This window comes from Herpailurus yagouaroundi, unplaced genomic scaffold (assembly GCF_014898765.1).
Source record: "Herpailurus yagouaroundi ecotype Mexico unplaced genomic scaffold, PumYag 159, whole genome shotgun sequence".
In the NCBI taxonomy this organism is placed as follows: Eukaryota; Metazoa; Chordata; class Mammalia; order Carnivora; family Felidae; genus Herpailurus; species Herpailurus yagouaroundi.
In genome coordinates this window covers 10,099,444-10,111,656 of record NW_024412400.1, presented here as the reverse complement: position 1 = coordinate 10,111,656, position 12,213 = coordinate 10,099,444, and the positions used below count along the sequence as shown (strand labels likewise).

General features: G+C 37.1%; 1 protein-coding gene across 5 annotated transcripts in view; it reads right to left on the bottom strand.

Annotated features, from left to right (window-relative positions):
- The window catches only part of NKTR (natural killer cell triggering receptor), a 63,019-nt gene that overhangs the window by 14,959 nt on the left and 35,847 nt on the right, over nucleotides 1-12,213 (bottom strand). For 4 of the 5 annotated variants that reach the window (XM_040479926.1, XM_040479927.1, XM_040479928.1 and 1 more), the window contains 4 exons: nucleotides 7,349-7,378; nucleotides 6,682-6,827; nucleotides 5,515-5,737; nucleotides 4,661-4,816 (listed from right to left, as the gene is read on the bottom strand). In XM_040479926.1, the coding sequence (XP_040335860.1) occupies nucleotides 4,661-4,816; nucleotides 5,515-5,737; nucleotides 6,682-6,827; nucleotides 7,349-7,378 (555 nt within the window). Of the gene's footprint in view, nucleotides 1-4,660; nucleotides 4,817-5,514; nucleotides 5,738-6,681; nucleotides 6,828-7,348; nucleotides 7,379-10,282; nucleotides 10,311-12,213 lie in introns of those variants that run through there. The other variant, XM_040479930.1, reaches the window with a different exon arrangement.

Sequence of the window (12,213 nt, the reverse complement as noted above, 5' to 3'; positions counted from 1 at the left end):
CATGACCTGAGCTGAAACCAAGAGTCAGCTTAACTGACTGAGCCACCAAGGTGCCCCCACCTTAAGTTTGTTTTTTATCTGTTATTAACATAATGGCTAGCTTTTATTGAGTACTATGTGTCAGACATTACATTAATCAACATTTTTAACATTTTTATTGGTAAATTATATATAACATAAAATTGGACATTTTAAGTTTGCAGTTCAGTGTATTAATTACACTCAAAATGTTGTGCATCCATCACTACTACCTTTCCAAAACTCAAACCCAAACTCTACCCATTAAGGAATACCTCCCCAGTCCCCCCAACTCCCTCAGCCCCTGGTAACCTCCAATTTATGGCCAAATAACATTCCACTGTATGTACACACCACATTTTGTTTATCCATTCATCTGTTGGTAACTTGGGATCAGTTGTCCTCCTTTTTGCTACTGTGAATATGTTGCAATGAACACTGGCATACAAGTATTGTTTGGTTCTTGATTTTCAATTCTTTTGAAATTGTAGCAATAGAATTGCTCGGTTACGTGGTAAAGCTCGGTTTAATTTTTTTGAGAAACAACCAAACTGTGTTCCACAATGTCTCCATCATTTTAGACTCCTGCCACCAATGTATAAGGATTTCAATTTCTCCATATCGTTGCTGACACTAGTTTTTTTGGTTTTAGTTTTAAATTACAGCCATCCTAGTAAGCGAGTAGTATCTCATTGTGAGTTTGATTTGTATTTCCCTAATGTCTAATGATGTTAAGCATTTTTCATGCACTTACTGGCCACTTGTATGAAATGTCTATTCAAGTGCTGTGCCTATTTTTTAAACTGAGTTGTCTTGGGGTACCCGGGTGGCTCAGTCTGTTAAGTGTCCGACTTCAGCTCAGGTCATGATCTCGCAGCTCGTGAGTTCAAGCCCCGCGTCGGGCTCTGTGCTGACAGCTCAGAGCCTGGGGCTTGCTTCGGATTGTGTTTCCTTCTCTCTCTGCCCCTAACCCACTTGCATTCTATCTCTGTCTCTCTCAAAAATAAACAAACATTTAAAAAGAAATTTTTTTAACTGAGTTGTCTTTTTGTGTTACTGTTGTCCATGTTTTTGGTGTCAAATATAAGAATTCATTGTCAAACCCAAGGTCACAACAATTTACCCCTATGTTTTTTAAGAGTTTTATGGTTTTAGCTCTTATATTTAGGTCATGGACTCATTTTAATTCTTGCATATAATGTGAGGTAGGGGTCCAACCTCATTCTGTTGCATGTGGAAGTCCAGTTGTCCCAGCACCATTTATTGAAGAGACAGACTTCTTTCTCCACTGAATGGAATCTGCACCCTTGTCTGAAATCAACTGTCCACATATACTGGTATGAATTTATTTCTGGAATCTCAAGTCTATCCCATTAGTCTATATATTAATCTTTATGCCAGTACCACTCTATTTTGATAACTATAGCTTTGTGTTAAGTTTTGAAATCAGAAAGTATAAGTGCTACAGGGTGCATGGGTGGTTCAGTTGGTTAAGTGGCTGGCTTCGGCTCAGGTCATGATCTCACAGTTCATGGGTTCGCACCCTGCATCAGACTCTGTGCTGATAGCTCAGAGCCTGGAGCCTGCTTCGGATTCTGTATCTCCCTCTCTTTCTGCCCCTCCCCCACTCCTGCTCTGTCTCTCTCTCAAAATTAAATAAACATTAAAAAAAAAAGTATAAGTGTTCCATCTCCGCCCTTCTTTTTCAAGATTGTTTTGGCCATTCAGGGCCCCCTATGATTCTAAGATTCTGGATATGGACTTTTCCATTTCTGCAAAAAGGCTGCTGAAATTTGATAGGGATTGCACTGAATCCAAAACTTACTTTGACTAGTACTGACATTTAACAATATTAAGTCTTCCAACCCATGAACGTGCAATGTCCTTCCATTTATTTAGTTCTAAATATTTTGTGATTTTCATTGTACAAGTCTTTTACCCTTTTAACTGAATTTACTCCCATTTTATTCTTTTAATTTTTTTAATGTTTATTTATTTTTGAGAGAGAGAGAGAAAGAGAGAGTGAGCATGAGTGGGGAAGGTGCAGAGAGAGACACAGACACAGAATCTGAAGCAGGCTCCAGGCTCTGAGTTGTTGGCACAGAGCCCGACGCAGGGCTTGAACTTGGGAACAGCAAGATCGTGACCCGAGCTGAAGTTGGACACTTAACCAACAGAGTGACCCAGGCGCCCCCCCACCCCCGCCTCTTTTATTCTTTTAGATGTTGTTTTAAATGCAACTACTTTCTTAATTTCCTTTTCAGATTGTTCATTGCTGGTTGTTAATAAGCACTTAAAGGCATTAGCTCATTTACTTCTCTTAACAGCACTATGAGGTAGGCACTAATTCACATCTTCATTTTAAAGAGAGAATTTTAAGAGGTTAAAAGTCTTGCCCAAAGTCACAGAAAGAAATGCAACTTCACTCTTAAAACCAATATACAAGGTTTTCTAAGGATCCAGAGAAACATAAAATGATACTGTAAAAAAAAAAAGTCAACTACAAAGTATACAACAGTTTATTCAGCCATTTCATGTTCATGACGTGACTTAATTCTCACAATGAGAAGTAGGTATCTTGGTAGGCAACCATTAACCCCATTTTCCTTGTGAAGAAAAAGCAGTGAACTTGCCTACAGGTGTTCAGCAAGAATTAACATTTACCTAGGAACCTTTTGGTACTGATCCAATTCTGCTACCCTCCCTTCACCTGACTGCTGGTCAATCAGTAAGGTGGCAAGTTCATATGGCTGACAGCCCTTGCTTCTTATCCTTGCCTATGATGAGTTCTTGAAGCACACTTAATTATAACGCCCAAACGACTGATCAAAATCTTAAGGATCCTAATAAAATAGGTCAATGGGCTATCTTAATACAACACAACTAGCAGTCAATTATGATTTAAAATAATTCTGCACAAAATAACTTCCAAAGATGTTATGTGACTAAAGAAGAGTGACGACCAAACAAAATTACCAGCGGTAATCAGTCACAAATGCAATCAATCACTGCTTTAACAACACCAGATAACAGGGGTCAGCAAACTTTTTCTGAAAAGAATCCAAGAGTAAGTATTTTAGGATTTGTAGGGCAAGAAGAAAATTAAGGCTATTATGTAGATACTTACATAACAAGAAAGAAAACAAATTTTAACTAATGTTTTATCAATGAAATTTGAAATATAACAGTATCATTTCTTTGTAATAAAGATCTACTAACGAAAGGAATGGAGCCCTTTTAAGGAGAAGAAAGAACATTTCACGTTAATTGGGGTTCACAGTGTTCCCTATCAATATAGTGCTAATGCTGATCTGTAATGAGACTGTACATATTTCATCTTTAAAAATATCTTTTCACATACATGGGTTATATGGGTAGCACTTGAAATACTGGAGAGTTCTACCAGCATCACTGTGATGGGCAGTGTACCACGTAGCAGTGTAAGGCAAGAGAACACCACATACAAACTCTGCTACAGCCACTCAAGTCTGCTGTTGTAGCACAGAAACAGCCCTTACTTATTCTCTTATCATGAACAAATGGATGTGGCTGTGTTCCAGTAAAATTTTATTTATGGACATTGAAATTTGAGTTTCATATAATTTTCACATGGCACAAAATATTACTCTCCTTTTTATTTTTCCTACAAACATTTAAACACAAGAAAACCATTTTTTTTAGCTCATGGGCTGTACAAAAATAGGCAACAGGCCAAATTTGGTCCATGGACCATAATTTGCCAATACCTGCCATATGACAGAGAAACTAACCTTTCAAGTTTCCTACTTTCTGAAAGTCAAATAGATTCCATCAATGAACTTGGTATCTTATATTTTAAGAAGAATCCCACTAAAATTTATTAACAGCCAGTTTTTAAAAATGAAAACACCAGCTATTAATTCAAAGATAAATCCCATCTTATAATAGCTTTCTAAAATAAGACAATACTAGGCTTTAAAAATATTTAATGAATTAAACGATAACCTTATGTGGAGACCTGACTGTGAACAGGAACACGTGCATAACCTCTTAACCTTCAATGTAACTCTTCATCGGGCACTTATCAATTACACCAGCCACATTATGACATTTCTGTTCAAACAATATTTCTTTTAATAATTCTAAACTTGAGTTAATACACAAAATATACTATTATACCAAATCTAAAACTACACATTACCTTTTCCAATGCAGAGAAGTTATCACTGAGCAAGTTAGCAAAAGTCACATATTTATGATACTAAATTATATCCCTAATCAATGCAATTAATTTTACACTATTCAAATTGGAACACGTTTTATCATTCAAGTGGATCCAAAGAGTTCAACTAACCCTCTCTTCTGATAACCAAATCTCACCTCTAATGAAAAGTCAAGGAAAAAAAATTAGTAATGAAATCTTTCCAGACCTCCCGTTAAGAACTTCTCCCCTGATCCACTTGACCAACCCCCTTTCCCTATTAGTAGAATGTGAATTCTGAAAGGCACGGTACATGTCATTCATTAGCCTGGCATCTCCCACAGTATTCTTCAAAGATCTTTGCCTATGGGTCATGCTCAACAAATAAGTGTGGAAGTGCAGTGAGCTGATGGAATTACCATTCACAGAAAGGAAAACAAAGAGGTTAATCATCCTACTTACGGTTCAGGTTCCACTGTGACAAGAGGCATATCTCTTCTCAGTAAAAATCGGTTCTCTGGAACTGGGGGAATCTCTTCTGGTCGGACCACAGGCTTTTCCCTTTTAGCATTTGAATCAACTGACCTTTTTTCATTGGTATCACTCCTCTCAGAGTAACTTAGAGAGAACAAATCAAGTCACCAATTAAAATATGCAATGTCTGCATTTCACAAGAATATTAAATAATAATATATAACAATTAATAATAAAACAATAGCGGGGTGCCGGGGTGGCTCAGCTGGTTAAGCATCTGACTCTTGATTTTGGCTCAGGTCATGATCTGACGGTTTGTGAGACTGAGCCCCACGTTGGGCTGTGCTGACAGCAAGGAACCTGCTTGAGATTCTCTCTCCCTTCCTCTATCTGCCCCTCCCCTGTTCATGCATGCACGTGCGCTATTTCTCTCTCTCTCAAAATAAATAATAAACTTAAAAAAAATTTTTTTTAATTATGAAACAGCAAAACTATTAATATCTCACAAATCTCAAAAGGTTTGTACAATTTTCACAAAGAACATATAAAACATTAACACAGTGAAAAAGCCACAGTACTAAAATTATGGTATGAAACTGTCAAATGATCCTTTGTTCTTTTAAGAGTTTCAGGGATTTTTTTTCACCTGCAAACACATAAATCTTTAATATGAAATGTCTGTGCCACCCTTAGATTTGTCAGATTTCAAATTAAAGTTAAAAAAAAATGCTATCCTTTTTCAACAATAGGTAATAAAATGAAGTTTACAGAATTGCATATACTTTCCCCATTCCAGAGTGTCTTTGTGTTAGGTTAAGATTACCCTGGCATTTCACACTTACCCTTTTGGGCTCATTATATGTTTATTCCTTGGCTCTTCGGAACTGCTTGCTTCCTTTCGTCTCTTTTTAGAATGCTTAACTTTTGGCCTCCTCTTATGTTTCCTCCTTCTGCTTCTCTCATGTTCAATTTCACTTTCTGAAGAAGATTCTGAAGAGGAAGAGGAATTGGAAGAGGAATCCGAGTCTTCTGAATGAGTTGGTTTCTTCCTTTTTTTCTCAAAAACTTTTAAGAAATATTAACAAAAATATTAGTACTAGATCTTAGTGTCTACCTTTCAGAGTAAAAAATAGTATCATAAAACATGCTTTATAAACAGCAAACTAAAGACAAAATTTAAGTAAACATTTTTTCATGCTGATAACACAATTTGCTGGTGAGATGGTAAGGTAACAAAGCCCTTGCCCTTATGAAGTCTATATTCTAGTTGGATCAGATAAGAAAAGAGGTAAGTAACTGCATAATATGACAAATGAGAAGTGCTCGAACAGAAATACAAAAAAAGCAAGGTAAAGGGAATAGGGAGAGATGGGCAGTAACTGAAGATAACATTCAAACAGAGACTTGAAGGAAGTGACGTAAGGGGTCATGTAGGTATCTGGATGGAGAGTGCTCCAGAAAGAACAGACTCCAGCACAAAATCCCTGTGCTTGGCATGTCTGGGTAAAGGTCAACATGGCTGGGAGGGCAATGAATGAGGGTGAAGAGGTGAGAGACACAGGAGAGAACAGACTGCCTTACAGACCAAGTAAAGACTTTAGTTTGGCTGGCTAAGAAGGGAGCCCTTGGAGAAGATCACTCTGGTTGCTATTAACAGACTACAGAGTCAAGAGTACAAGCAAAGAGACCAGTTAGGAATTTACTGCTGCCAAGAAGAGATTATAAGAAGGGCAGAGGCAAACTGAATAGTTATGAGGCTACTGCAATAATCCAAGTAAGAGACAGCAGTGGTTTGGACAAGGCTGATAACATGGGAAGTAAAAAGTAAGATTTGATAAGATTTGTTGATGGCTTGGGTATAAGGTATGATACAGAGGCATGGGTTACTGCTGTATGTACTACTTGAATGGTTTTTCCACTACTAAAGTTCAGGAGGTATCTTTCAACTATAATCTTCACCGTGTTTTACCAGTATCCTAGCTCCCCTCCACTCCCCCCAAAACTCTTACCATCTTTTGATGATTTTGTGGCAAGCACCCCACAGTCAATTACTCGCACATCTGCATAAGGTCTGCTTGCAGCATCGGTTTTCAGATTTTCAATCTGTTCAATTACTTCAAAACCAGAAATAACCAATCCAAAGACGACATGCACCCTGTCACAATACAAATTCAAGAAAGAATTGGTTTGATGACAATTAAGCCACAATCAGTAATCAAGACAACCGTTATAAATGACATGTCTACAGAACTAAATATAAAAGCAAAGTGTTTGATGAATGAAGCAACTAGAAGGGAATTAGAACTTGACATCTGCTTCATAAAAAGGAAAAAATAAAAACACGACTCAAACCGGGCCTTAGTTTTCTGCTTAAAACAATATTTCTTAACTATCTTACGGTGGAGAATCTGAGAACAGATTGCACTCGATACTCAGAAACCGTTGTTACAGGGTCACTAGAGATAGCAAGGCTGAGAAGTCTATCCATTGCCCAGATTCAGTGACATGACAATATGAGTTCTCCAGACGGACTAACCTCTGATCCTTAGGGAGGGGCTTGGCTGTGAGAGATTAGATCAGGAATCAAGAGCACCCCCCAGAGGTTCATCCATGGTCCAATTTGTAGTAGACTGGCCACCCCACCAACTCCCCAAGGTAATAAAATGTAACTCTTACCCATCCAAGTGTGGAGCAGGTTTGGTAGTACTGTGTAAACATCAACACAAAGATGGCAAAAACCAGGTGTTCGGGTGAACAGAGCAGAAGGGCATGTAGAGAACAAAGAGGTAAAGATAAAAAGATGGGGAAAAGTTAAACATGATACACATCTCAACTTAAAAACCTTACAAACAGCCATAGTAGCCATTTTACTGGTTAAAAAAACCCTCAAGATTATAATTACAAAGTTGTATCTATTTCTCCAATATGAAGACTATACCTATACATAACATATGAAACAGGTTTGAAGTGTACAGCATAAATATACAATAAAATTAAAGATACTCTTGAATCCAAAATAACAACAAAAGCAAAAATCAACTCAAAAGTCATCAAGATAATTAAAGAGAATAAAAAGCACTATCATCTGCCCTAAGGAAAAAAAAGTGTGATCAACACTTGCTTGCTCCCCCCCCCCGCGGGGGCGGGGGGGGGGGGGGGGGGGGGGGGGGGGTGGTGGTGAGTCGGTCTGCATCTTTTAGGAAGGCAGATGGAGGTAGGCCTCGGGAGTCCTGTTTTCAAAACTTCCTGCCTCTCCCACCTAAGGTGAAGTTCTGCCACTCACACAGCAACTCTGAAAATGCGACAGGGAGCAAACCTCCAATTTGTCAAACTTCTGACAGCCAGCAAGTAATGATGGATAACGTTATAGACACCTTAAATTTCCATGGCCCAGAAAATGCCCAACCAGCTTCTTCTACAGTCACAAACTGGCATAGTCACTCTTAGGAAGCCTATGGGGTATTATCTGGTTAAGAGATTTTGAACCCAAACTGGTTTTCCCATAGCATTTTCACAAATTTTCACACTATGTGAACTGCAGTGAAAAAATTCAAAAGCCACAAAAATCTTAGTTTATAATAATGAGAAATAGCAGAATTTGAGAAAGGACACTGGATATGAGGCTATGTTAAAGAAGTTAACTGTACTAGAAGCTCCCATATCAATTTTTATATTCATTTTAAGGCAATTCTAAGACATGTAAGTCAACAAAACACAATTTTTAACCTTCACAGCAATGTTAAAAATCATTGCAAGGAATGATAGCATTTATACTTACATTAAGAATATTCAGTTCTGAAAAAGTACTATGGAATTTTTTTAAATTGTCAATTTAGGAAGTTCCAGAATTTTAAAAGGAATCTTGAATTTTAAAACCACAAAGTCTCAAATTCTCCTTAGAAGACTGAGAAGTGGTAATTCAAGCCAATATAATAGTAAAAATGAGTAAAAACAGAAGAAAGAAAAAGAGAAAATCTAGCAAGCTGGTGAGGAACTAATGATTAAATAATTAAACCAGAATCCAGAAACTACTTTGCATAATAATGTGCTTCCCACAAATATAAAACTTTAGTAAAGCACACTAATGACAGGAAGAAATTAGTACATATGCTGGACAGTGATTCTATTGTATGAAAGATGTAAGAGGTAAAATTTTTAAAGGTAAAAAATGTTCTTATAGTTTAAGGGATCAAATTCAAATATGTAGCAGTGAAAACAAGAAGTGGTGTATTAATTAGGTATATTCCTCCTCCTTCCTTGATCCTTTCTCTCACAACTCTCAAATCTTTTGGTACTAGGGAAAAGCCTACAGATTTTCCTAAAACACACAAAACCGAAATCAATTTGCTACGCTGGCTAATAGGAGTCCTGTAAAAACCACATGATGGCAAAACTTTCGAGCAAATGGTGAGATGAAAACAATTCAGCTAATTGCAGTGATGTAGCAACAGACTACTTGAGACTGGATCTGAAGAGGGAATGGCTACCTTGGTGACAGATTCGAGTTTTGCTTTGAATTCACATGAAAACTAAAAAAGTCGATCCTTTATTCTAACGGGGAAGAAAACAAATGAAGACAAGAACAAATTATTTGAAGGACAAACTTCAGCTGGCCTGCTGTGCCTAAGCTGGTGTGAGTAATTAAGTCCATCACTGGCATCTGCAGTTCAGGATGCAGAAATACAAATTTATACTTTAACTGGGGTAGGCTACATATTAACAACACTAACAGTATCTGAACAAAGAAGCCCTTTGGGGTTCTCAGCCTACATTTCAGGAGTAGAAATAACACTGTGAAGCAGGCATACTGGCACTGGGCTGACAACAGACATGGAAAAACAGAGGGCACTGCCAAACGGGCAGGGAGAAAGGATATGCTCTGTCCATGCTACTCAATCCTACTCAACCGGGCAGAGATCTCATCCCACCACCTCTTAATCGTACTGATCTTTCAAAACTATATGGTTGTCAAGACCCATGCAGTGGGGACGGGACATATGCTCAGTAAGCTCAGACCTTAAAGGCCAGAGATTATCATAAATATGTAAGTTTACACACGCTTATGAAAACAAACCTAAAAGAGAAAGAACCACAAAGAACATTTCAAATTATAAAAGTTTTCGATATTTTCACATTTCCATTTTCTCCTGTCACTCGACACTGATTTTCCAGTTTTACCTACCCCGTGAATATACTTTAAAAATATAAGCATAAGGATTCATTTAAACTTTATAAATCCTAGAAATCAAAAAGTGTCACTGTTACTCCAAAAAACAATCTACAGTTTTATACCATTATCAAAGAATCTTTTGGCCTTACACAGAAATTAATAGTTCTGTACTGCAATGAAATCTAAACCATTTTATACAATATACCCTCTTCCCCACCCTCCCCCAGAAGAGGTGTGGAAAATGGTGGAAACAAGCCACTGAAATTAAAATACACTTCCCAGGATTAACCATGAACAATAAAACACACTTGTTTTACATGTATTGCTGCCATAAATCAAGCAGAAAGTTTTTCTTAAAACGGTTCAATGCACATAACAATAGGATTAAAGAGATAAAGGCAAAGAAAGAAAAAGAGAGCCTTAGAGGATTGAGACATTACCTTTGGAGCGCACGGTGTAACACTCTTTCTGTAAATTTTACACAAAAATGGCAAGAAATAAATTGTAATACACTTTTAAGACAAGACTGATTCTATGTTTTAATATCAATATAACTTTGAAATTAAGTATTTTCAAGTTTTATGCAAAGCACAAGAGCTTTTTTAAAATGGAGGGCTCTAAATTTTCTTTCACATAGGATATGTACGTAGAGATGAACTATGCTTAAGAAAAACACTGGTTAAAATGGGAATCTGCTCAGAGCCTTAATATTGTAACACTAGAGTGTGAATAACAAAGCATTCTATTTCGCTTTGCAAATCCTACAAACTTGCTAAGTCAACCAACATCTTTCTCAAAAAGAGAATAATGTATCCTGAGTATACAAATCTAAAAATCTGAATGCCCAGGAGCAGTTAGTTACTACCAGTGGAAAGCAAAACTTCAATGAAAAGAATTAAGAGAATTCAGCACAAAATTTCAGGGAACTTTTTTCTTTTTCAGTAATTCTCTTCAAGTAGTTAAAGAACCTTTCATGTTTCTACATTTGAAATCTTTTTCATCACACTTCACGACAGACCACTATCAGGAGTAAATGAGCAAAGTTTGGACTGTAGTTTCTGTTCACTGCCTTTACACACACTTTCGAAGTTAAGTCCCCAAAACTAACAATAATAAAATAATAAAGCAGCATAATTAGAATTTTAAGGATCTTCTCAAAGGATAAAAAGGCAAGGGAGATAAAAGTATAAGAGTATGATGTCAAATTTTGGCCATGATACTTGCTTTCCCTGCCTAATGTGACTTTCCCCATTGTAAAAAAATTTTTTTTCAAAAAGTACGCAGTCTGACCAACTCTAACTCTATTAAACTTTAAACATTATCTACTATTATCAGACCAAAACCCACATTATACACAGTGGACAAAATTCTTTATTAAGGTTTTGGACATATTAAGCCTTGAAATCTTTAAAAATAAGCTTTAATTTCTTATAAAGGCATTGACACATGAATTACTGTTAAAAAAGAATATGTTTCAAATAATGTGGTGTTTTCAATGGATGTTTTCAAAAGAAAAAGTGACTCCAGGTGTAAAGTAGTATGGAAGTAAAAATAACCTATTTCTGTCTAGCGTAGCCTCTCACATGCAATTTTCCCCTTCAACTCGTGAAACTACCACACAATCATGGAAGAGGCACCAAATTATATAGAGTGACAAGGGCCACAGAAACTAACCAAGCCATGTTACAGAGCTCTTCCTGTGTGTTCCAAAAGTCACCGAACAGCTTTCAAAAGTTCAGCACTCAGGTTAACATAATACACATCAAACACTACCAGACACAAAATCCCTTCCAGGCGGCTAACACATATGTCACATAAACACTAAGTAATAGTAAGACTGGATGTTACAGATGACACTTCATATTCCGAGAACTTGGGTTTAAGGTCAAGTTTCATCAACATCTTTGTTGATGAAAAATCTTACAATTTACACATGAAGATATTACCCCCCAAAAGGAAGGAAAACCAGAACTGCCCAGATTATTAACACTTACTAGCATTTCTTCTCAAATTCATGAATGTGTGGAGGCAAAAAGCATTTCTGCACAAATTCTCTTTTGCTACCCAAAATCTCCAAAGCTTTATAAACCCCTTAACAACAAACCACCTTGAGTACCCCTTGCTCTGCTCTGAAGTGACCAGCACTTCTCTCCTATGGAGGTGAGCAGCCACCTACAAGTCTGGTTAGAACACATCTTGGAACTTCTCTATGTTGTCCTCCTATAGTCCTCTTTATGCCTGTTAAAATACAAGGCTTTTTGTTTCAAGCTTGACTCGCCTACATTATCTTTTCTTAACTTTTTATAATTACCATGACCAATGACCGTGGCCAGTGACAAACACTGCTCTCCAGAGCTCCGTAGGTCTTCCT